The 27,675-nt window shown below is 35.0% G+C and overlaps 2 protein-coding genes across 11 annotated transcripts in view; one reads left to right on the plus strand and one right to left on the minus strand.

Moving 5' to 3' along the window:
- The window catches only part of LOC122995085, a 34,328-nt gene extending 7,034 nt beyond the window's left edge, over positions 1 to 27,294 (minus strand). Inside the window, exons 1-7 of one of the 3 annotated variants that reach the window (XM_044370077.1) lie at positions 26,773 to 27,294; positions 26,391 to 26,456; positions 25,791 to 26,099; positions 24,746 to 24,946; positions 16,902 to 17,039; positions 16,389 to 16,520; positions 15,567 to 15,992 (exon numbers count right to left, since the gene is read on the minus strand). In XM_044370077.1, the coding sequence (XP_044226012.1) occupies positions 15,901 to 15,992; positions 16,389 to 16,520; positions 16,902 to 17,039; positions 24,746 to 24,946; positions 25,791 to 26,099; positions 26,391 to 26,456; positions 26,773 to 26,803 (969 nt within the window). In that variant the 5' untranslated portion in view covers positions 26,804 to 27,294 and the 3' untranslated portion in view covers positions 15,567 to 15,900. Of the gene's footprint in view, positions 1 to 15,566; positions 15,993 to 16,388; positions 16,521 to 16,901; positions 17,040 to 23,900; positions 24,227 to 24,607; positions 24,947 to 25,790; positions 26,100 to 26,390; positions 26,457 to 26,772 lie in introns of those variants that run through there. The other 2 variants (XM_044370079.1, XM_044370080.1) reach the window with 2 other exon arrangements.
- LOC122995083 (solute carrier family 22 member 5-like) overlaps positions 1 to 27,675 on the plus strand; it is an 82,016-nt gene that overhangs the window by 26,728 nt on the left and 27,613 nt on the right. The window lies entirely within an intron of this gene.

Here is a 27,675-nt window from a genome sequence, read left to right on the forward strand (position 1 = left end):
TTTTTCAGTAAAATACCATTCAATTCAAATTCTTCCATCTGGTAATCACCAGAGTGCCATTTCGTTGCATTATTCAGTTTGAATGTTTGATTGGTGAAGATTCCAGACTCATTATTAGTCACTATCTGTTTTTTTTTGATTATGAAAATAATGTATTTGTCATCCTTTGTCAACTTAATCTCTGTATTTTCTGTATTTGGAAGATTAAAAATCATCGGCTGCCCCACTGCTCCAAAACATTGGTGAGTTCCAGTAGCTTCAGACAAATTGCATTCCATAAACCCTAAAAGAAAAAAAAAAGACAATACTATTGTCAATGTAACATACTGTCAACGAATAACATCATAGAGGACTGTTTCAACTTTTTTCCTGTGCTATTGAGCAACTAATAACTATTTCAAAGACCTAGATTTACTCTACATAGAACATTAAATCATGTTTTTATTCAATTATTATTATCATTATTATACACAATACTGGTTTCTACTAGTGGTGTAACGGATTGTAGTTGATCCGTGATGCATACGGATCGCCACCCATGGTTCAGCACGCAAGTGAATCGAGGATTAATTGCAAAATTTAATATTTCATTTAAGACAAAGTAAACAAACTGATATAAGTAGGTCATGGACAGACAGTGCGTCGCTAACAGGGATTTTGAAGAGCAACGACCAAACCAGCATCTAACGGGTCCGTAGTGACATCTGCAGGTATTTTTACATGCTGTTTAATGTGCTGCAGCATCTTGCATGGACATCTTGAATGTTGTTTTCATTTAAGACCATGGGCAAAAGTTCCATGTTGTAAGTGTTTTACAGAATATATGGAAAACAAAGGTTTATTTGTCTCCCTGCCTTTTTTTTTTTTTTTTTTGCTGATCTTAAAAATTATCCGATCTGTGACTCAAATCAGTGATACGATCCGAACCGTGAGTTTTGTGATCCGTTGCACCCCTATTTTCTATACATACTTTTACATTGAAGCGTACCTTTTGCTGGAGCTGTTGTTGCTGCAAATGTGATGATCATGTAGATGGAAATCATTGTTTTTAATGCTGTAACACGTAAATCAGATGTCATTTTAAAAGTTAAACTTGATTTATATTTAATTTGTATTTATATACTGTAAACTTACTAAATTTAAGGTCAGTTGTTAGTTTGAAGGTAAAAAATCAATTCTAATAAAAATTCAGCGTGAACAATATGATTAGCATGTCTGTATTATCGTTTTTCATAATCGCATAGTTTCAGAAAAAACACAAGAATTTATACAATCTCAGATTTTATACCTCTACAAACCATAAAATAATGAAAAAAGTAATGAAACTCTGCTTTAACTTATTTCAGTATGTGTAGATTAAAATTCAGAACTTTGACTCACCGCATTCACAATGGTGCAATGTCTTCTTCATGACTGTTGAAGACTGATCTGTGAATTTTCCACTGACAGTGGGCTGGTTTATGCTCCTGTCTTTTTGCAGTCTTGTTGTATCATAAGATTCAAGGAAGCAGTTTTTTTGTTGTCACCCACATTGCCAGTGAACACAATACCAAGAATTAGTGCTTTTGTGGTCACAAACCTACTGAACATCTTACATACTCAACATCTTACTCAAAGAAAGACTGCTGACATAAATATGGTTTCTCAAACTTAAAACAATGCCCAATGCAAGAAGTATATTTATTTTACTTTACCATGGCCTGCGTTATATGTTCCAGTCATAATGTGGATGGCTCCATTCACCTGAGACATTTTTAAGTATATTTGCAACATGTTAATATTTGGAACAAAATGATGTCCAAAAATGTGAGTATGTATTATCAGCTGCAATAAAACAAATTCTACAGGTAATTATGAACCCTAACCTGCACAACATCTAGTATACATGTGTCCACAGAGGGGCATGATAAAGGATTCACTAACAGACTTACATATCTTTAACACTTTTAAAATAACACACACATAATGACAAATTACATACTTTTTGTCTCAGTTCATAATGTTGGAAATATGATATTTAATTTTTACCTGACTGTACTGTATTTGCATAAAATCTGTGGACACAAGTGTTCACAATATTTTTTATCACTAGGTTCTGACAACATGTCTGTGCTAAAGATATATGAAGAGAATAAAATAAAGAATGATCCTACTGACTTAAACATTAAAGATGTTCATGTTAAGGGGAACCTCTTCCCAATTCCAATTACTATTAAAACATTACTGTACAATAATTTTTCATTTTTTATGGTTAACAATTACTGTACAGTGTATGAAATTCTTGTATCAGCTTTTGCGTTCAGGACTGACCAAGTTTTAGTTATATTAATTCAAGTAGTGCAGAATTCATACGAACACTGTGCTGTGATTATATTAGTGTAATTACACACTGTTAAGTCACACAGGCATACTTCAGCAATATATAGATAATTACAACATGTATTTTGGCTTTACATAATTATTTAAGGGTTAAGCTTGTACAGTTGGTGATATTCTTTTTCTTGGATGCCTAGCAAAAGAGTGTGTTTAAAATGTATGTCAAAAGTCAAAAAGTAAACTTTATAGAATCATGCTAATGTATTATTTTCATGGTCTCAGTTGTTGCCTTTCACACACTGTCTTTCTACTTGTATTATTTAAAATAATTGTTCTTTGTTGTGAAATACACAGAAAGCCAAGTGAGACTTTAAAATATATTCAGTAAAAGAGAGTTCCATGTCAGAAGCTAGTTTTCAAACGCCATTTAGAAATACCACCGTTGACACCAGTACTTCCGCTTATAAAACTGCAGAGCACTGAAAACCAAATGAAGAACAAAAAACACAGATCACAGAAGTCTTTACTCTGAGGTGTGAGTTTCCATTTCAGCTGCAGACACAACTACACAAAAAGCCTCCAGGTGTGACATCCTTTACCTTTGTCAAATAGACACTGGATTTCCCTTTGTATACTGAATAAATTACTTTTACTCACCTTTAGTTATTCTTTAGCACATAGTACCAGTTTCTTTGAAAAAACATTGAAGGACACGGCTTACCATTACATTTCTAATGTCTGTACAAGTATTTAAATGCAAAATATTTATTCATAAAGACATGGGCACAGGAGCTGCCTGAAGATGAGAGGTGTTTATGTAACGGCCAAATGAAGAAATGAACACTTCCTGCCTCTAAATGTAATGTAGCCAAACTTAGAAACTCAGACACTACTCATTACTAACACTAAACGCTCTCACATACAGCACAGGCAATGCAGAATTAAACCACGTATGAGACTGACAGTTAAAAAACCACAGGGTCTTTTCTTTCTGTCTCAGCCATGGTGCTTTGTTTGAAAGGCTCACAGGCCGAGGAGAATGCAGCAGACATCTTATTAAAATACACATATACAAACATATGTAGGAAATTAATTTCCTATTGTCCATTTGCAAATGGAAACACATTGCTGCAATATAGTTGTGTATGTATATAAATCTAAATCTTTTTTCATATACAGTTGGAACTGATCTGATTGTTGTCTCTACACTTTAACTTTATTTTTTTTTAACCTTACCTGGTATTTCTAAATGCACACTGAGTTGTTTCAGTGCCATTCAGTCCAAATTTGTCCAATCGGTAATCCCCAGGGTGTCTCTTCACTGCATTTCCTAGTTTCAACGTTCCATTAGTGAAGAGTTCAGGCTGATTTACATATTCAATGTGTGGAGTCATAGTCAGATTTTTTGCTATTTTCAATATTATATATTTGTTATCTTTTATCAGTTTTATCTCTCTATATTCTATATTTGGCAGATGAAAAAGCAACGGTTGCCCCATGACTCCAAGACACTGCTGAGCTCCAGCAGGCTCAGAGAAACTGCATTCAGTAGACCCTAAAAACAAACAAAAAATGTAAAATACCGATTTAAAATACTGATTTAAAAATAATAATAGCAATAATTGTAATACCGTTGTTGTATTCTTGTATTGTGCTCCAGACAACTTTCCAGTAGCTATTAAAAGTCATAGTTTTACTGCAAAAGATCAGTAAAAGTAAAAAGATTAGTGCTGAGTATAAAATATAGGTTTTAAAAATGAGTATAAATGCTTTTATGTGGCCTTTGGGTTATTATTCTGTCTGTCAAATTAGCTTACTGTTTTGAAAGTCAAGAATGAACTTTTATGCTCAATACTGAATCTATTTTGAATTGTCTTCGTAAACTCTTCTGCCTTGCTTGCATCTTTTTCTTTTCTGAAGTCTGATCCACACCATATTGTTAACTGCACAGCTACTCTGAAGTGTACCTTTTGCCAGCACTGTTGTTGCGAGAGCTATGAGGATCATTTAGATGGATATACTGTATGTGGCCTTTCCTAATTTATATAGACAATATGGATAACTAATATCGGTTCAATCAGGAGAGACTTTTTTAAGTGACAATAATTTTATTGAATATGCATAATGAGATGAAAATGTGAAGTCTTTGGCGATAAGACCTCATTTTGATGTCGACATATTGATAAGGGGGAAGTACAGCGAATAGAATAGGATATCCCCCCTATGGAGCCTAGACACTGGTGGTGGTGATGAATATGGGAATATTTAGATCTGAATGATGAGAAGAGGAGCAGCTTCTGGTGAGGATGAAGTGGAGATGAAGGGGGTGACAGAGGGTCGCAACGATTTGCACTGAAATAACAGCTGACGACGACAGAGAGAACAGATTTAAAGTTTGGCAGCTAAGACTTAATAGGCTGATAGAAATCGTGGCAGAATCTGATTTGTTAACTGAGTAACGCCCCTACTCTGCTAGTATGAGAGCAGGAGAAGGTGAGGAGAGAGTATAATGAGAATGAATAATAGATCTATAGTCTTCCTGCTTGAACTTATGCTAAGCGCCATCATGCATACATTGATTCAAGTTCAACACTGTCACTCACAGAATTCACAATAGTATGATGTCTTCTTTGTAGCTGTTAAAGACTGACCTGTGAATTTTCCACTGACAGCGACTTGGTTTATTTCTGATCTTTTCGTTTTTATGATAAGAATCAAGGAAGCAGCTACTGAGTTGCCACCCACATTCTGCTAGTGACCAAAATAGATTCACTGCTTTTGTAGTTAAATGTACTGGGTGTCTTGCATTATTCAGATTAAATCTGTTTAACTTGAATATGGCTTTTCAAACTTAAAATAATGGCCAATACAAGTTATTGGTGCAGAAAGTAGTAAATTTCTGTCTTCAGTTTTACCTTTTTCATCTTGTGCTATGTGAAGTGTTCCAGTTATTATAAAAAAACCTTGAGTCACTTTCTAATTGTAGTTATAACAGTTTAATTGGTACAGTTGAGGAATTGGTATTCTGTATATTGTCACTGTGTGGAGAGTGTGTGGTTGTAGGGGGAGAGTTTAAAGAACAGGGTGATGTGGCTGTGACTTTTCCTGAGATTATCAGTCAGTTATGCTGTGCTGACCAGGGCAATATACCTGTAAATCCACTGCAAGGTTTTGTCTCTATGATCTGCTATGGTCCATTGCAATATGCTGATCATATAAGTGTAACCTTTTATTAAATATATAGTGCATTTTGAAAGTCGAGTTTTAATTCGGCCTTTTAGCTAATTTGTGTTGTTGTGGTGAAACTGTTATACTTTACGTGGAACAGACTGCAAGTCACAAGCTAGTTCTTTAATACTCGTTTAGAAATGGCTGTTTTATTTTTTGCTATGTTGTAAACACATGTTAAACCTGCCAGAAGATGAGAGATGTTCCTGCAAAGGACACACTGTAACAATATAGACAAAAAAAATGACTCACAAGCATGTGGATCACAGACTTTTTCACAGACAACACAGGTAATGTGACATTAAACAATGCATGAGAGTGACAGTAAAAAAAATACAAGATTTTTCTTTTTTTGTCGCTGCCTCCACCACAGTGCCTGATTTGAATTTTCACAGCCCCAAGAGAGATTCAACTCATCTGTGCTGTAAATACAGGTAGTCAATACAGGTAGCATGGAAGCCTACAAAGCATTTGTGGTAGTAGATTGGTAAATAATTGAGTTTTAATTTTAGAGTTTTATTTGCTCATATAAATCAGTAAAAATGGCAGCTGCATAAAAAGCACCAGAAACTGTTGCCCATTTTAAGCAGCACACAAAAGCATGTCTTAAACTCTGATGAAAGTGCAGTACATAAGAGTACATAATGACATAATAAGGAATTTGATAATTCCTTGAGATACAGTACCTTTATAGCTTGTCAGCTGGATAACTGTTTCTTCTTTGCTGACATTGTTTTGAACATTGCACATCAAGTTTCCTGTCAGTTGACCATATAAGCCGATGTCTACATTTGAAATACCGGATGTGTCTTGTTTAGTTGTGTTTGAAGCCAGTTTGTCCTCTGTTTCTCATCCAATCTACGACTAAACAAACATAACACTCAAATGTTTGCAGGCAAAATAATAACAAAGGCTCTGATTGGCCGATCCTCCTACCCCACTGAGTGACTAAACTACTATAATACACAAATAAACAAGTCTTTCATCACAGCTGCCCCCAAATTTGCACAGTACACCTACAGGCGTAGGAGTGTTAGTGGCCGTTCTTGCAGTAGTTCAAGCAACTACTGTGCATTTAGGAATCCCCAGATCTCTGATTGTCTGGTCTGTGACATCACTGGACACATATGTCTGGCAATATGTCCATCTGCCATAGCTTCTCCACATGATGAAGGAGCTCCCTAGAGGTTGACTGTGTGGCTATATGCAGACATTACTGGGGCTGTAGATCCTGGCAGATAACACTGGTAGACCCCAGGATGGTCCACTCCAGTCTGGTCACTTTTTACACTTTTTTCTTCACACTGTAACTCAAGTCACTGGCTCAAGGTTTAAAAATCACTCAACACTTTTACAATGAGGTGTCTTCTTTGTGGCTTATTTGCAGACCTGTGTACTTTCCACTGTCAGCAGGCTGGTTTGTTTCTGGTTTTGTTGTGAGGAGAGAATCAAGGAAGTGGTTATTTGCTCTAAGCAAAGTACCTCTGAATCCCATTGCTTCTTATCCTATTTGAATTTACTAAAGTTACTGAGCTTCTTGTAGTATCAAGACCAAGACCACATTTAACTAAAATATGGTTTCTCCAGTTAAAACCATTGGATCATGGCAGTCTTTGGTGTAGAAAGTGGGTATTTTCTGCTGTCTTTAGTTCATATTTCTGAATTGTCTGTGGGGGGGCGATCCGTATGGATCACGGATCAACTACGATCCGTTGCACCACTATCTGCAAGCATATCTTAAAGCTGTGTGAGGATGAGACATTTTGTAGTATTGTAAAGGACACTACAAAGAGATGAACGTTTCCTGCCTCTCAACATACCCACATGGTGTTTATTTTTAAATCATGTACTGTATACTTTTTACCATGCTGTGCATTTAGAGGAATTTAAACGGAAATAACATCTGTGATAATCTATTGTATGAGAGGCAATGTTAGAAACCACAGCTCTTTTTCTCATCTCAGCTTCAGCCACAGCATCAGACCAGTATCAAGATTGCAGAGAAAGAGAGACATGTGATCATGTTGTAGTTGAGTATCTGCGTAGGAGAATCAACACAGTGAAGAGTCAGCAAGCTAATTATGATTTGATGCAGAATGCTAATCTGAAATTATCAAAGTATGCCATGTGATCTATTCAGCAATAATAATATGTAATATAAAACTGTATTACAATGAATGAAGATCTGCTCAAGACGTCCGGCAAAACGCTCTCTGTGTAACTCAATGGAAGTATTCTCTCTCTCTTTCTTTCTCTTAATATAATTCAATGTATTGTTATGATTTTGTTCCATGTGAGGACTTTTGGCTCCATCTTGTGGCAAAAATGATCTGTTGCTTGGAGCCTGTACTTCTGTCTCTTTATACTTATGTACATTTTTTGTATTGATTATTGTATTCCTCTTTTATATATTATTACTGACTGCAACATTGGGACATTATACAGTACTCTACTCCACTCTACTCAACCAGTTAGTAACTGCAACAACAAGTATACGTCCTCCAGATGTCACCCATGAGCAACATGTTTTATTATTAAATTACTGACATTTGACTAATTACAAGTAAAACTCCACTTGCTTTTATTAATTGCACAGAAACTGAAGGTATTTCCCTCTTTTCAGTCTATTTGACCTTGGTTTTATGGTTTCTATGAAAAAACAACAATATGAAAAACATTAGATTAAATATATGAATGTTATCAATGCCTATTTGAAAAATACATGTAAAATGCACAGGACAAAACACTTTAAAAATGTATACAATGCCACACAATTACAAAGCGAAAACAGTAAATAAAATATAAAAACATGGTTCTGTTTGAGAAGCAAATGCATGAATACTTAAAAACAACTCCACATTTAAAACAGTAACTAAAAAATCAAGAGAAAATAAAACTATTCTTGTTTACTTTGGAAATAGTCTGTAGTGCAATATAGATATGGTAACAAGTATCCTACAGGTTGAAATGTGTTTAACTTTTTTTCCCCAAAAGTCAATGATTCCTGATCATTATTTCATGTTAACAATATGTAATATAAAACTAGACAGGCTTAAATCTCTCACAGGAGTGACTCACTTCACCTCTGCTGTGAGCACAGATACACAATCTTACTAAGAGTACATATAAATAATCAAAATTAGAGTTAAGTTACAGCATCAACTCACCCTGTGGACCCAGATAACATGACAGAAATATCTGGGTGTAGAAATTAATCACTGATGCATGTAATGTTTATTTTAAAGTGCACAGTGGTCTTCTCATACTGTATGTACAGTAGGACAAGACTCCACCTAGCAATGTGTGCATGAATCCAGTATCTGAATAGCTACACTGATATTGACAAAAAGTTCAATGTATTGGTATGATTTTGTTCCATTTCCATCATCCAGTTACATGTGAGGACTTTTGGCTCCATCTTGTGGTAAAAATGATCTGTTGCTTGGAGCCTGTACTTCTGTCTGTTCCGTGTTCTTCTTCAATTAATTATTGTATTCATCTTTTATATGTTATTACTGACTGCAACATTGGGACATTATACAGTACTCTAATCTACTCTACTCTAATTGTTAGTAACTGGAACAACAATATAGGTCCTCCAGATGTCACCCATGAGCAACATGTTTTATAACTAAATGACTGACCTTATACTAATTACAAGCACAACTCCACTTGCTTTTATTAGTAACTGAAGTTATCTCCTTATTTTCATTCTGTTTGACCTTGACTTGCAAAGACTTGAGCATTGCTTGCAGAAAGTAATCAATCCCAATAAAGGATTGTGTGTCCACTGTCCAGTTTTTCTGAGACTGGCTGTGGGTTCTGGTCTGCATCAGTACGTAACCATCCAAACTCAAAATGAACTGGACTTCATCTCCCTCAGAGGAGCAGCTGACCTTCATTTCTTCTGGTGACAAACACATCTGAGACAAATCTGGCTCTGACACAGGAGCTGAAAGACAAACACATGTACTGTATACACTACGTATAAAACCTAGTACAATGACTATAAAATCTGTGAAGTATGGAGCCAATATCTATTCCAATTTCTATTGTGATTGTAGAAAAAACTTGAAGCCTAGTTGCTTTTTTACAGAGACAACAGGATTAGAGTTATTAGACAGTTCTCAGTACATCATTGAGGGCTGTTTGTGTACAATATAACAATTCCTGACTAAATGTGATGGAAATCTGAGATCATGGAATGAAAGTTTGAAAATATGGAATGAAACATGTTGACTCAAACCTGATGGTGACATCTCATTTGATGACATCAAAATGTTTAAGCCAATAATTTGAGTCATTATATTTCTTTCCAGTGGCCTAAGGAGCACATCAGTGGGAAACTTTGTTGCATGTCGTAACATGTTTGTTGTTTCCCTCTCTCGCCTTATGTTTCCCATCTCTCTACTGTTCTGTCTAATAAAAGTAAAATTAATTTGTCAAGTTGGATCTAACAGGAACATAAATAATTACATAATTCATAAAAAAACATATTTGCTCTGTTTCTTGTTATAATGACAAACTTTTCTTACTTTAACAAGATCCTTTTCACGTTAGATAAAATGAGATCATGTTCATGATATTCCATTTTTGCAAGAAACTTTTCCTGTTATCACAAAACATTCTGGCTATAAATAAGTACCAGTCTGAGCAGTGTTCTCTACCAGACCACAGATATTATCTGACAAGAACAGATATCTCCTTCCCTTCTGACAGCGCACAAGCCCACATGACTTCAGTTGAGTCTCTCTTAGCAGCATCAAAGCCCAGTATCCCCTCTGTTTATCAGCAGAAGACCTGACTATCCACCACCACCCCTGCACCCGCCTGAACTGGAGACAGAACATGTTTGAGCTGTTTGAGTTCCCACAAGTATAGTTTCACATAAAATAAACTAAAACATATTTATGATCGTAATCACTCTAAAAATGTGAGTATAATTACCTGTCAGCACATATCTCAGCTTAATGAAAAATATCTTATTATGACGTGATAAGGAGAAAAGTTTCTCGCTTCTGTAATAGTCAAATGTATATTTGTTTTTTTAATTAACACAAATATTTAATAAGCACCACCCTTTATTGTCTGTTATCCTAGTTTAAAATATCTGCTTTTTTCCTGTTTTAGATATACAATAGATTTTTTTGTCATGTACAATTGTATTGAACACAGTTTTTGTTTCGGATTAGCCTTTTTTTTTCTTACCTACCTTGTATTTCTAGATGCACCTTGGCTTTGTTCAGTGAAATACCATTCAATCCATGTTCTACTATCTGGTAATCCCCAGAGTTTCTTTTCATTACATTAATCAGTTTCCAGATTCATTAGTCACTAACTGATTGTTTTTAATTCTGAAAATCTTGTATTGGTCATCCTTTATCAAGCTAATGTCTTTATTTGTTGTATTTGGGAGATTAAAAATCAACGGCTGCCCCACTTCTCCAAAACACTGGTGAGCTCTAGTAGGTTCAGAAAAACTGCATTCCATAAACCCTAAAGGTCCAGAAAGACAGTACAATTTTCAATGTAAGATACTGACAACAGATAACATAATTTGTAGTAATTTGTGTGTAGCATTTATTTTCAGAAGGATAAAGGAAATGAAAGAGGACTTTTTCAACTCTTTATATAAAAATATATTTTCCTGTGCTATTGAGCAAGTATTAACTATGCAAAGACCTAGATTTACTCTAGACAGAACAATAAATCAAATTTTTATTGAATTATTATTGTTATTACTATTATAATTATTATTATAATTATACACAATACTGTTTGTATATATATATATATATATATTTGTTATATATATATATATATATATATATATATACATACGTATATAACAAATACAAAGGGTTTTAGTCATTTATGAACTGTCAGGAAAGGAGTGACACTAAAACTGGCAATATGATATAGTAGCTATTTTCAATTATTTAACGACTTTGTTCAGTTATTAACTACACAATTACTCTAAATTGTACCTTTTGCTGTTGGCACCAGAGCTGTGAGGATCATGTAGATGAAAATCATTTTTCTGTTCAGACCCACATCAAACCATCTTTAAATCATGGTGAATTTCTCATGTAGGCAGAACAATCAATGAATTAAAAGTATATCAGTTTCATATGTGATCTTTTTGAGTGTATTTTCATATTTTCAGTTTAAATTAAAAAGATGCTTACAGAAACATAATGCTTGGACAATATAGATACAATGTTTGGAATATTTGCTTAATTAAAGGAGAGTTTCATTTCCTTCAGAAATTGTAAAAGTCATGTAACAAGTAATAAAATTTTACACTTTTTGTCTGCACACTGTAACTCAAGTAACTGGCTCAAAGTTTAAAAATCACTCACCACTTTCAAAGAGAGGGTGCCTTCTTTGTGGCTTATTTACAGACTTGTGAACTTTCCACTGTCAGCAGGCGGGTTTGTTTCTGGCTTTGTTGTGAGGAGAGAATCAAGGAAGCAGTTACTTGCTGAAAGCGAAATACTTCTTTATCACATTTCTTCTTATCCTATTTGAATTTACTAAAGTTACTGAGCTTCTTGCAGTATTAAGACCAAGACCACTGACACTTAACTAAAATATGGTTTCTCCAGTTAAAACCATTGGACCATGGCAGTCTTTGGTGCAAGTGGGTATTTTCTGCTGTCTTTAGTTCATATTTCTGAATTGTCATGCACTGTCTGAGCTGTTCCTGACATTATGTGAATGGCTACACTTACCTGGATGACTTCCTGAATGCAGTTATATTATTAAGGAGATTAGGGCGCATTAGTTTTTTTTTTTAGCTAACATGAATTCTACAGATAATTACAGCATATAGATCTTAACCTCTTTAAAAGAGATGGATGAAAAAGATTGATGTAGCAGAGTGATCCCTCCACAGTTGGTTGGGAGTTTTTTTTTTTTTTTTTTCCTCTTGCCTCCTTCTCCACCCGGTACCGCCCACTGACACTTGTAGGCCCTCAACTAATTGCGGTCCGGTATTGGGATTAAATCAGTGCACTGTCATTCCCTTGCTGCTGTCTTTGTGTGACGAGCTGCTGGCTGAACTAGGGCCATCAGTGTTTTCAGCGGGGCTGCGCTGGACTTTGGCCTCCATCCGGTGTCTGTAAGTGGAGCCTGTCTCTTGGCCTGCTGGAAGCTCACAGCGGGATTGTTGTGCTCCGAACCAGTGTGTGGGGAAGCGTGGGCAATTTATCGCTGCTGTCAGTGTGTTTGGGCTGCGGCAGTCACAGAAACTCTCCTCCTGGTACCTGGGAGGCTACACCTCTGCTTGCTGGCTGCATCCCACTGCCCTCCAGCTCCTGGTCTACTGCACGTCATTTATGATGTATCGACCGCTGGTGTCATAGCAACGCTGAGCCAGAGGAGTGTATAGTTTGTTGCTTTATTAATTTGGTTAGGCTTTTTGTTCATTTTCTTTAACTTTTCACTTTTCATTTAATTTACTTTCTCTTTTTTCTTTTGCTTATCTTATTTCTTGTGCTTTAGTTTAATTTGTTAAATTGTACTGACTTCTTTTTTTTCTAAATTCAATTTTGTTTTCAGTTTGACTTTGACTTTGTTTTTTTTTAGTTTTGCTCCAACCTGGTGTAGTGCACGGTTGGTCGGCTCATGTTATATGTTCCCCCTCCTTATGTGCCTGCATTGACTCTCTGCCTCTGCCTGTAGGAGCCGTGGGCCTAGGCCGGGCCGACAAGATCTTTTCCCCCTGGTGGTGGTCCCCTCATGTTCTGCTGTGGTGGTGAACGGTATCATGTAGTTTGGGTTTTTGCGAACACATGCTGGTGGTTTATTTATTTGCTTTCTCCCCTTCTCTCGTCCGGTTTCCCCTGTGATTGGGATCCCCCCTTGCTCCAGGTAGTATCAGGCAATTAACGCTAGTAGGCCATTGGGATTGTGCAATAATTTTTACTATAATACATTTTGATATATTTGTGTAAAAGATTGATTTTTTTTATATACTTACTGTGCATTTATTGTTAATAAATATTTTTTTATTGTGGAATCACAAACTCTCTTCCAGTGTTTTATTCGACCCTGTGTGACCTGTTTAGCTCAGGAGTTGAGCACTTAATTTGAATGTCCTGGGGGTGAAATTCCCCCAGGTGGCGTAGTTGGACATCATTGATTGAAGCAACCATATTTAACCCATAGCGCTTTGCCACATTAGAAGAGATGGAAAAGATTAGTGTGTACTGGTGTGAATATAAAGCACATTACTATTATTTATTTTAGTTGCCAGGATGTTTCAATATATCTCTACAAAAGATGTAAGTCCATTAGTCAAGACACATATCACAAAGATCATTAAATGTCAGCTGCCTACAAGAAAAGATGCCATGCAGATTTTACATTTGTACATTTATGAAACAGTGAAACAGTGAGAATGTACATATATTTTTACTCATATTTTTTTAAGGGCAATGTGTGTGCATTTGGTGAAAGGGGTTTGTGAGTCAATTCTGTCATCAACCATGTGAAACAGAGGTCTCAGTTACAGGTCTCCTGTATGAGACACATGCAGCCCCCAGAAAGCCTCCATCAATGAATAAATCATTTTTAATGTTTTCTTTACCAAACACTGTACAAAATGCAGTGTAATGAAGGATACATCATGGTATTTCTAATTTCAAGACAGCATTTAAATGTAAAATATTTGCTCACAAAGACATGAAACTGAATGGTTCTTACACCTGTGTGCTGTATAAAGAAATATTATGTTTTTATCTCTCAACTCATCTGCAAGCATATCTTAAAGCTGTGTGAGGATGAGAGATTTTGTATTTCCGTAAAGGACACTACAAAGAGATGAACACTTACTGTCTCTCAACATACCGACATGGTGTTTATTTTTAAATCATGTGCTGTATGCTATTTACCATGTTCTACATTCAGGGGAATGTAAATGGAAATAACATCTTAGGCATGATTATCTATTGTGTGAGGGGCAACATTAGAAACCACACCTTTTTTCCCGTCTCAGCTTCAGCCACAGCATCAGACATGTGATCATGTTGTGGTTGAGTGTCTGTGTAGGAGAATCGACACAATGAAGAGTAAACAAGCTAATTATAACTTGATGCTGAATGTTTTTCTCAAATTATCAAAGTATGCCATGTGATCTATTCAGCAATAACAATACGCAAAATAAAACTGGTCAGGCTTAAAACTCTCACTGGAGAGACTCACTTCACCTCTGCTGTGAGCACAGATACACAATCTTGCTAAGAGTACATATAAATAATCAAAATTAGAGTTAAGTTACAGCATCAACTTTGCTCCCACCCTGTGGACCCAGATAACATGACAAAAATATCTGAATGTGGAAATTAATCACAACAAAGACTGGAAAAAGGGGACTTTTGATTATTTAAACCACACAGTGGCCTTCTCATACTGTATGTAGCCCATGTGGACTGTAACAGTAGGATGAGACTCCAACATGATGTAACAGTTGGAGTGGAGACAGTGTGTGCATCAGTCTAGTATCAATGTGTGCATGAATCCAGTATCTGAATAGCCCCACTAAAATTGACATGAAGTTACAACAAATTCAATGTATTGTAATGATTTTGTTCCATTTCCATCATCTAGTTACATGTGATGACTTTTGTCTCCATCTTGTGGTAAAAATGATCTGTTGCTTGGAGCCTGTACCTCTGTCTCTTTATACTGATATACATTTTTTGTATTGATTGTTGTTTCAACTGATTGTTGTATTCCTCTTTTATATATTATTACTGACTGCCACACTGGGACATTATACAGTACTCTACTGTAATTTACTCTACTCCACTGTACTCTAATCTATTGTTAGTAACTGCAACAACAGTGTACGTCCTCCAGATGTCACCCATGAGCAACATGTTTTATAACTAAATGACTGACCTTATACTAATTACAAGCACAACTCCACTTACTTTTATTAATAACTGAAGTTATCTCCTCTCTTTTCATTTTGACCTTGGTGAATGAAACATTACGTTAAAAATATACAAATGTTGCCAATATGTTTATTTGAAAAATATATGTAAAATACACAGGACAAAACACAATGCCACACAATTACAAAGCAAAAATAGTTAATAAAATCATATAAAAGTATATGTTATGTTTGAGAAACAAATGCAAAAAACCTCAAAAATCAAAATTAAAACTATTCTTGTTTACTTTAGGAATAGTCCATAGTTGGACTAGTTGAACTTTTTTTTCCCAAGTCACATAGTCAATGATCCCTGATCATTATATCATGTTAAAGGTTATACATGAGGTTTCCAACAAGGTTATGGTTAGGGTTTAGACTTGGGCTGGTGATTGAATTATTGTTTTAGGAGAAAATTATTTTGTATTTTGATGTGAGATGGGTCGACCTTTCCTTGTGTTCTTCATCACAACAACATCTGAGTAGATGATTTCATTGTCAGAATTACCTGGAAAAAGTGAAAACAGATGTGAAATGTCTTCTTTTGTTTTTGTAACATTATAATATTATTGCTGTTTGGAAATATATTGCATTCTTTTCAAATCAGTCCATACTCTCAATCACAATGCTAGTGTTAGTCTGTAACATTAAACAAAGGAGATTTAATTAGAGATCATTGTGATGGATTCTTTCTGCAAGCAATGCTTAAGTATTTGCAAGTCAACTTTCATTGTGCATGAACATACCAACAGATACCTTAAAAGTAGAAAAAAAACTTCCAAAAATCTATACAACTATGGTAATCTACCAGTAAAATAGTCCAGTAGCAAAATGATGGTCAGGAATGTCAAGTATGGTTTGTAAAATATGCATTAATAAAGATAAAGACATATCTTTCACTTACCGTCATTAACAGTCATTGGTCTTGGTTTCTTATGTAGATGTTTTAGACCAACACACAGAGACACAAGGAGAAGCAGAGCGATAACACCAGCTATCACAGCCACATTCACAACAGGGAAGCCAGAAACACAATCTAGAAAACAAATATCAAACCAAATTAGATATTATGATGGCATTGATGTGTCAATGTCAAAGCTACCGATATGTTTCTCAAATATGTTTTGTCCATTTTTATCTTCAGGTGTTCAGTGGATGTGTAATTATTATTAAAAACAAAATAATGATATGGTCATAAGAGAGTTTGACATGGTTACTTTCCACCAACAAGACAAGTGATTTGCAGTATCAGATAGTGAAAAATCTTAAAAAGAAAAGTAGTGTTCTCTACCAGACCACAGAATAGTTAGACTAGTAAACAAAATGTGATTTTTATAATGAATTTAATTGATAAAATTCTTGAATAAAAAAGTGAAATGGTAGTGAAGAGCTGATATTTAGAAAAGATAGCATTTACCTTCAAACGCTGTACCTTTGCAGCTTTTCAGGTGAATAACCTTTTCATCTCTGCTAACATTGTTCTGAACATGACACGTCAAGTTTCCTGTCAGCTGACCATGTAATCTGATGCTCACACTGGAAACGTTGGCTTTGTCTTGTGTGTCCACTGTCCAGTTTCTCTGGGACTGGCTGTAGGTTCTGGTCCTCATCAGTACGTAACCGTCCAAACTCAAACTGAGCTCTTTGACATCTCCCTCAGAAGAGCAGCTGACCATCATTTCTGCTGGTGACAAACACATCTGAGACACAGCTGGCTCTGACACAGGAGCTGAAAGACAAACATATGTACTGTATACACTACGTATAAAACCTAGTACAATGTAAAATTGACTATCAAATCTGTAAAGTATGGAGCCGATATCTATTCCATTTTCTATTTTGACTGTAGAAATAACTTTTGAGGCCTAGTTGCTTTTTCACAGTGACAACAGGATTAGTTATTAGACAGTTCTCAGTGCATGTTTGAGGGCTATTTGTGTACAATATAACAGTTCCTGACTAAAATGAACAACAACAAACCACTTTATCTTGTTATCACAAAACATTCCGGCTATAAATAAGTTATTGGTCCGTGCAGTGTTCTCTACCAGACCACAGATATTATCTGACAAGAACAGACATCTCCTTCCCTTCTGATAGCACACAAGTCCACATGACTTCAGTTGAGCAGCGTCTCTCTCAGCAGCATCAAAGCCCAGTATCCCCTCCCCACCCGCCTGAACTTGAGACCGAACACTGCTAGAGCTGTTTTAATTTCCCACAAGTATAGTTTCGCATATAGTAATCAAAACCCTATTTATGATAGTTATCACTCTAAAATTGCGAGTATAATTATCTGTCAATATGTATCTCAGACTAACATGAAAAATATCTTGTTATGACGTGATAAGGATCTTTTTAAAATGAGAAAAGTTACTCGCTGCCGTAATAGTGAAATATATATTTGTTTTTTTAATTAACACAAATATTTAATAAGCACCACCCTTTATTGTCTATTAGCCTAGTTTAAAATGTCAGCTTTTCCCCTGTACAATAGATTTTTTGTCATGTACAATTATATTGAACATACTTTTTGTTTCAGATAAACATTTTTTTACCTACCTTGTATTTCTAGATGCACTTTGACGTTTTTCAGTGAAGTACCATTCAAATACCATTCTTCCATCTGGTAATCCCCAGTGTAACTTTTTGTTGCATTATTCAGTTTGTATGTTTGATTGGTGAAGGTTCCAGATTCATTATTTTTCACTATCTGATTGTTTTTAATTATGAAAATCCTGTATTTGTCATCTTTTATCAACCTTAACTCTGTATTTGTAGTATTTGGAAGATTAAAAATCAACGGCTTCCCCACTTCTCCAAAACACTGGCGAGCTCCAGTAGCTTCAGACAAATTGCATTCCATAAACCCTGAAGGAAAAGAAAGAAAATACAATTGTCAATGTAAAATACTGACAACAAATAACATCATTTGTAGTAATTTGTGTGTAGCATTTAATTTCAGCAGGGTAAAGGAAATAATAGGTAACTGTTTCAACTTTTTATATCACAATATATTTCCTGTGTTATTAAGCAACTACTAACTATTCAAAGACCTAGATTTACTCTAGATAGAACATTAAATAATGTTTTTATTGAATTATTATTATTATACACAATACTGTTTTCTACAGTAACACATTTTTACACTGTGTTTACCTTTTGCCAGAGCTGTTGTTGCCGCAGATGTGATGATCATGTAGACAGAAATCATTGTTGTTAATGCTGTGACACATAAATCAGATGTAATTTTAAATATTAAATTTGATTTATACTCAAATTGTACTTATATACTGTCAAATTAATCAACTGAAGGTCAGTTGTTAGTTTGAAGGTAACAAGTTAAATCTAATAAAAAGTCAGCCTGAACAATATGATTAGCATGTCTGGATTATCGCATTTCATAATCACGCAGTTTCAGAAAAAGCATAAGAATTTGTACAATCTCAGATTTTATACCTCTACAAACTATAAAATAATGAAAAAACATTCTGCTTTAACTAATGTCGGTATGTGTAGATTAAAATTCAAAACTTTCACTCACCGCATTCACAATGGTGCAATGTCTTCTTCATGACTGTTACAGAGTGATCTGTGAATTTTCCACTGACAGTGGGCTGGTTTATGCTCTTCTTGTCTTTTTTCAGTCTTGTTGTATGATAAGATTCAAGGAAGCGGTTATTGAGTTGTCACCCACATTGCCAGTGAACACAATACCAAGAATCGCTTTTGTAGTTACAAACTTACTGAACACCTTACACAAATATGGTTTCTCAAACATGAAACAATACCCAATGCAAGTTTTTTGTTTTTTTTAATATTTATTTAAGTATATTTATTTTAACATTACCATGTCCTGCATGATATGTTCCAGTCATTATGTGGATGGCTCCATTCACCTGAGACATTTTCTTAATATTGTGACAACATGTTAATATTTGGAAGAAATATTATGTCCAAAAACGTGAGTATGTTTTATGCAATAAAACAAATGCAGTCTAGGTAATTATGAGCCATAACCTGCACATATAGTATACATGTGTCTACAGAAGGGAATAATAAAGAATTCACTAACAAACCTGAAAATCTTTAACCCTTTTAAAATAACACACACACACTTACCAATTACTTCAAGTACTGCAGAACTCATACAAACACTGTGCTGTGATTATATTAGTGCATACAGTAATACACTGTTATACACTATTAAGTCGCATACTTCAGCAATAGCTAGATAATTACAACATGTACTTTGGCTTTGCACAATTCTTTAAAGGTTAAGCATGTACAGTCGGGGGATATTCTTTCTCTGAGATGCCTAGCAAAAAACAAGTGTTCAAATGTATGTAAAAAGTAAACATCATAGAATCATGCAAATGTATTATATTTATCCCAGTTGTTGCCTTTCACACACTGTCTTCTGACTCGTATTATTTAAAATAATTGTGCTTTGTTCTGAAATAAACAGAAAGCCAAATGAGACTTTAAAATATATTCAGTAAAACAGAGTTTCAAGTCACAAGCTAGTTTTCAAAAGCCATCTAGAAATAACACCATTGACACCAGTGCTTCTGCTTAGAAAACTGCAGAGCTCTGAAAACCAAATGAAAAACAAAATACACAGATCACAGAGGTGTTTACTCTGAGGTGTGAGTTTCCATTTCAGCTGCAGACACAGCTGCATAAAAAGCCTCCAGGTGTGACATCCTTTACCTTTGTCAAACCGGAACTGTAAAACTTATTTCCCTCAATATACTAAACAAATTACTTTTGCTCACCTTTAGTTATTCTTGAGCACATAGTACCAGTTTCTTTGAAAAAAACAACACTAAAGTACACATCTTATCATCATATTTCTAATGTCTTTACAAGTTTTTAAAAGCAGAATATTTATTCATAAAGGCATGGACACAGGAGCTGCCTGAAGATGAGAGGTGTTTACACATCAACAATATGAAGAAAGGAACACTTCCTGCCTCTCAATGTACTGTAGCTAAACTTAAAAACACCATACACAACACATTACTAACAAACATCCGCATCGCTAAACTCTCTCACCTGCAGCACATGTAATGCATATTTAAACAATGTGTGAGACTGACGGTTAGAAAACCACAGGGTTTTTTCTTTCCTTGTCACTGTTTCAGCCATGGTGCGTCATGTGAAAAGCTCACAGCCAGAGGAGAAACTCACTTCGTCTTTGCTGTAAATATTGGTTTCAAATAGTTTGCATTTGTGATAGAATGTTTTTGGGTCTACTGAACTTACAATAAAGCAGACTCACTGATTGTCAAATTTAGAGTTTTATTGACTCATCTAAATAAGTTAAGATAAATAAATAAAAAAAACACCAGACATTGCTCCACATTCTAAACTGCATCCAACAGTACGTATTTTGGGCAGTTATGACATTTGCAGATGAGGTTTCAGTTTTGATCAGCTAACCAGAGGCAGCAATAACAAGGGATCAAGTATTGATCGACAGCAAGAATAATGAGGAAATCTTTTAGCATACTTTATTCAACATTGATTTATTTCATTTTCTCATCAAGTGGTGACTGATGCTTCAGTGCTGGAACATATGGTGATAGGATGAACTAACACCCAGCACTGTATACAAAGACACAATTACAAATGTGTATACTGTGTATTTAATTCAGTTAGTTGATCAGGAGATATATACCTGTCCTGCCTACAGTACCAGTGAAAAGTTTGGAAACACTTTCTCATTCATTTGAATGAGAAAGAGTTTACAGTTTAGAGTTTAGAGTTTACATATCTTAAGTATGTGTGATGGCTGTGTGTGCATTTATATATATTTGTGTTTTCTATTTACCACTCAGCATTGGCTCCCCCTTGTGGTAAAAAATACTTACCACATTACCCTCTTGCAGGTGCTTCTTGCTCTACTGTTGGACATGAATTGTGATGACTATTATAGTTCTATATTCTGTTGAATTGACTGTTGTCACATCTAAACTAATCATGAACACAGACTTAGCACTTAACATGTTCAATGCCAATGTTATTATATGGTATCCTTAAAAGTAGAAAGCGTAGACCAGAACTACTATAGTTCCCTTACAATAAAATCTAATATCATTTTACCTTGAAATATATGCAATCCAGATGTTATCCATGAGTTCTATTTTTTATTGCTGAAGTACTAACAAATTGCTAATTAAAAACCAAAGTCATAAAGCAAAGACTGTCTACTGTCTTCAACCAGATGTTTGGAAACCTTAAAACAGTGTTATCTTCCTTTCTTTGTGCTGAACCTTGATTTGGTTTATATGGTGAGACACAGACAGGAAACATCAGAGTGAAAAGAAATTATGTTGGTTATATTGAACATTAGCACAACAAGTAAGTCTGTCACTACATGTTTATTAAAAAAAAATATTTTCCAATACCAGACACAATTACAAAGCAAAGTAAAATCACTGTCACATTTGGAAAACAAATGCATGAAGGCTTAAAAACAAACTCTACAAATTCACAAATGTTATCTGAAAAATCACATGAAAAAAGTACTTCATTTACCGGAAGAGCAGTCTATTGTGGATTATACAACATGTAGTTCCGACCAAGCAATCTGATTGGTCAATTAGACATTTAGAACATGCTCAAACCAGCATGACAGCACACCTAGTTGTGCTCAAATGAATAAAGCCTCATCACTAAAAACTCTGCCATTCATTAGAACCACAGACCGTGACGTCATGCTAACAACAGTCATTTCTGGGTAGACGACTGGTGGTTGATTTGAATTGCGGAGACATGTGAACTTGGCAAATTTGTTTTCTTTTCTGTTGTCATTTTCAGCTGTAACTGTAATGTTTGAAGATATATAGTTAAACACGGTGGTCCAACCTATTTGACATTTCTGCTGGGTTTATTTTACGTACTGTGTTGCTTTGCCAGTGTCTTTTGTTTGTTTTGTTTTGTGGGGGGGATCTGCGGTGAAAACCCGGAGCAGAGTTTTGAGTTGTCTTTCTCTTATGTTTGTGAAACTGGATCGAACTGAACTGATTAGCAGTTGTGGAGAAAACAAAACAGACCCTTTACCGAGGGGATTGAACTCTGAGGCAGTGGGACAAGTTATACACACACACCCTCCCACACACTGAAAAAGCCGAACCCTTCTCCACTCTTTATCGTTACCTTGCACCTCCATACACAGCAAAACTTAGCACTTTTCCCTTCAGTTGAGAGTACATCTTAGTTCCTACTCTGGCATCCTCCATCAGCTGTGCCAGTGTGTCAGTGACACGGCACAGCTAGCTTAAAAGTATATGTGAAGTTTGCGGACGTAGTGGCTAAATCTGTCCATGAAATGTTTTTTCTTTTCAGCAGATATCCTATCTTTCAGCAGATTGAGCTAGCAAAGCAGTTTTGTGTTTATATGTGTGGTATTTATTCAGTTTTGGAAATCCCATGATTTCTAGAAAGCATTAGCTCAAGTTGGCTGGCTGACTCAACAGGGACTAGAAATCGTCTCTGTTACTAGGTCATTACTAAGGGTCGGCCTACTTGCCGGAGTAGTAAACTAGGTTTTATTACATTGGAGTATACTGACGTGAGTGATTGTTTTCCAGGTATTAGTCATACCCCATGTATTTCCACGGAAACAGAGATAACACAAGCAAAAAGTTTTTTATTTTTAGAGCAAACTGCCACACAATATGAATACATTTTGTTTATATCTTTTATTTTGTTGGTAAATGTTGTATAATCGCAATATTACACTCAAGCACCTTGTTCCTGACCACATCACTGTCGTGCCAATAATGACGGTAAAGCACACCCTCTTGTATAATATTGCTTAATTATTGTACTGCTTAAACAAGTTGTATGTAACAGTTGAGTAGAGGATGTCATCTTTGGAAATACCTGGAAAAGTAACAAAAAAATAGAATTAACAAAATGAAATTTAGTTAACAATAATGATACTCCACATCTTTGTGTAAATTCAAACAGTTTTTCACAAATAATATTAGATGCTCAGGTTGGGTTAGGGGGGCTTTTCCCCCTGACATATCATCACAGAAATGCACAAGATTCAGGCAAACTTTGAAAACCTGCTCTTTTTTGCTGGTACTTTCCATCAGATACAGTATCAGATTGTGCAAAATGATATGGATAGATTTAAAGATTCATAGTTTTACTGTAACCTCAAGTATTTTATATTTGAAGTGAAAACTGGTTATGTTAATGTGTTGTTTCAGCTTGTTCATTTAATGAAACATAATTATTGCACTAATGGGATCTTTTGGTTCAGATTTGATGCTAAATAATTGATTCCATAAATAAAAGTAAATAAAGTAGCTTTGTTTTTGCAAGTTATAGACTGTTTATTTACTACATTACGCAACATTACATAATTACATGCATCCCTAACTTTAAAAAAAGGAAAAAAAGAAAGTCAATTTTCATGGCGCATTCAAATTAACATACCGCAACAGATACCTCAAATGCAGAAAAAAACTTCCAAAAATCTATAAAACTATGGTAACCTACCTGTAAAATAGTGCAGTAGCAAAATGATGGTCAGGAATGTCAAGTATGGTTTGTAAAATATGCATTAATAAAGATTACGGCATGTCTTTCACTTACCCTCATTAACAGTGATGGGTGTTGTTTCCTTATGTAGATGGTTTAGACCAACACACAGGGTCACAAGGAGAAGCAGAGCGGCAACACCAGTTATCACAGTCACAACAGAGAAGCCAGAAACACAATCTAGAAAACAAATATCAAACCAAATTAGAAATCATGATGGGACTGATGTGTCAACTTCAAAGCTACCAATATGTTTCTCAAATATTTCTTGTCCATTTTTATCTTCAGGTGTTCAGTGGATGTGTAATTATTATTAAAAACAAAATAATGATATAGTCATAAGAGAGTTTGACATGGTTACTTTCCACCAACAAGACAAGTGATTTGCAGTATCAGATAGTGAAAAATCTTAAAAAGAAAAGTAGTGTTCTCTACCAGACCACAGGATAGTTAGACTAGAAAACAAAATGTGATTTTTATAATGAATTTAATTGATAAAATTCTTAAATAAAAAAGTGAAATGGTAGTGAAGAGCTGATATTTAGAAAAGATGGCATTTACCTTCAAACGCTGTACCTTTGCAGCTTTTCAGGTGAATAACCTTTTCATCTCTGCTAACATTGTTCTGAACATGACACGTCAAGTTTCCTGTCAGCTGACCATGTAATCTGATGCTCACACTGGAAACGTTGGCTTTGCCTTGTTTGTCTGTAATCCCAGTCAAGGATTGTGTGTCCACCGTCCAGTTTCTCTGGGACTGGCTGTAGGTTCTGGTCCTCATCAGTACGTAACCGTCCAAACTCAAACTGAATTCTTTGACATCTCCCTCAGAAGAGCAGCTGACCTTCATTTCTTCTGGTGACAAACACATCTGAGACACAGCTGGCTCTGACACAGGAGCTGAAAGACAAATATATGTACTGTATACACTACATATAAAACCTACTACAATGTAAAATTGACTATCAAATCTGTAAAGTATGGAGCCGATATCTATTCCAATTTCTATTTTGACTGTAGAAAAAACTTCTGAGGCCTAGTTGCTTTTTCACAGTGACAACAGGATTAGTTGTTAGACAGTTCTCATTGCATGTTTCAGGGCTATTTGTGTACAATATAACAGTTCCTGACTAAAATGAACAACAACAAACCACTTTATCTTGTTATCACAAAACATTCTGGCTATAAATAAGTTATTGGTCCGTGCAGTGTTCTCTACCAGACCACAGATATTATCTGACAAGAACAGACATCTCCTTCCCTTCTGATAGCGCACAAGTCCACATGACTTCAGTTGAGCAGCGTCTCTCTCAGCAGCATCAAAGCCCAGTATCCCCTCCCCACCCGCCTGAACTAGAGACCAAACACTGCTTGAGCTGTTTAATTTCCCACAGGTATAGTTTCGCATATAGTAATCAAAAACATATTTATGATAGTAATCATTCTAAAAATGAGAGTATGATTATCTGTGTGTGTGTATCTCAGACTAATATGAAAAATATGTTGTTATGACGTGATAAGGATCTTGTTAAAATGAGAAGTTTCTCGCTGCCGTAGTAGTCAAATATATATTTGTTTGTTTAATTAACACAAATATTTAATAAGCACCACCCTTTACTGTCTGTTATCCTAGTTTAAAATGTCTGCTTTTTTCCTGTTTTAGATATACAATAGATTTTTTTGTGTAGAATTGTATTGAACAAACTTTTTGTTTCAGATTAACTTTTTGTTTTTTTTTACCTACCTTGTATTTCTAGATGCACCGTGACGTTTTTCAGTGAAGTACCATTCAAATACCATTCTTCCATCTGGTAATCCCCAGTGTAATTTTTTGTTGCATTATTCAGTTTGTATGTTTGATTGGTGAAGATTCCAGATTCATTATTAGTCAGTATCTGATTGTTTTTAATTCTGAAAATCATGTATTTGCCATCCTTTGTCAACCTAACTTGTGTACTTGCTGTATTTGGGAGATTAAAAATCAACGGCTGCCCCACTGCTCCAAAACACTGGCGAGCTCCAGTAGCTTCAGACAAATTGCATTCCATAAACCCTGAAGGAAAAGAAAGAAAATATAATTGTCAATGTAAAATACTGACAACAAATAACATCATTTGTAGTAATTTGTGTGTAGCATTTAATTTCAGCAGGGTAAAGGAAATAATAGGTAACTGTTTCAACTTTTTATATCACAATATATTTCCTGTGTTATTAAGCAACTACTAACTATTCAAAGACCTAGATTTACTCTAGATAGAACATTATATAATGTTTTTATTGAACTATTATTATGATTATATGCAATACTGTTTTCTACAGTAACACATTTTTACACTGTGTTTACCTTTTGCCAGAGCTGTTGTTGCCGCAGATGTGATGATCATGTAGACAGAAATCATTGTTGTTAATGCTGTAACACATAAATCAGATGTAATTTTAAATATTAAATTTGATTTATACTCAAATTGTACTTATATACCGTCAAATTAATCAACTGAAGGTCAGTTGGTAACAAGGTAACAAGTTAAATCTAATAAAAAGTCAGCCTGAACAATATGATTAGCATGTCTGGATTATCGTATTTCATAATCACGCAGTTTCAGAAAAAGCACAAGAATTTATACAATCTCAGATTTTATACCTCTACAAACTATAAAATAATGAAAAAACATTCTGCTTTAACTAATGTCGGTATGTGTAGATTAAAATTCAAAACTTTCACTCACGGCATTCACAATGGTGCAATGTCTTCTTCATGACTGTTACAGACTGATCTGTGAATTTTCCACTGACAGTGGGCTGGTTTATGCTCTTCTTGTCTTTTTGCAGTCTTGTTGTATGATAAGATTCAAGGAAGCGGTCATTGAGTTGTCACCCACATTGCCAGTGAACACAATACCAAGAATCGCTTTTGTAGTTACAAACTTACTGAACATCTTACACAAATATGGTTTCTCAAACATAAGACAATTCCAAATGCAAATTTTTGGGTTTTTTTTTATATTTATTTAAGTATATTTATTTTAACATTACCATGTCCTGCATGATATGTTCCAGTCATTATGTGGATGGCTCCATTCACCTGAGACATTTTCTTAATATTGTGACAACATGTTAATATTTTGAAGAAATATTATGTCCAAAAACGTGAGTATGTTTTATGCAATAAAACAAATGCAGTCTAGGTAATTATGAGCCATAACCTGCACATATAGTATACATGTGTCTACAGAGGGGCATAATAAAGGATTCACTAACAAACCTAAAAATCTTTAACCCTTTACTTCAAGTAGTGCAGAACTCAAACAAACCCTGTGCTGCGATTATATTAGTGCATACAGTAATACACTGTTATACACCATTAAGTCGCATACTTCAGCAATAGCTAGATAATTACAACATGTACTTTGGCTTTGCACAATTCCTTAAGGGTTAAGCATGTACAGTCGGGGGATATTCTTTTTCTGAGATGCCTAGCAAAAAACAAGTGTTCAAATGTATGTAAAAAGTAAACGTCATAGAATCATGCAAATGTATTATTTTAATCCCAGTTGTTGCCTTTCACACATTGTCTTCTGACTCGTATTATTTAAAATAATTGTGCTTTGTTCTGAAATAAACAGAAAGCC

This window comes from Thunnus albacares, chromosome 13, assembly GCF_914725855.1.
Source record: "Thunnus albacares chromosome 13, fThuAlb1.1, whole genome shotgun sequence".
In the NCBI taxonomy this organism is placed as follows: domain Eukaryota; kingdom Metazoa; phylum Chordata; class Actinopteri; order Scombriformes; family Scombridae; genus Thunnus; species Thunnus albacares.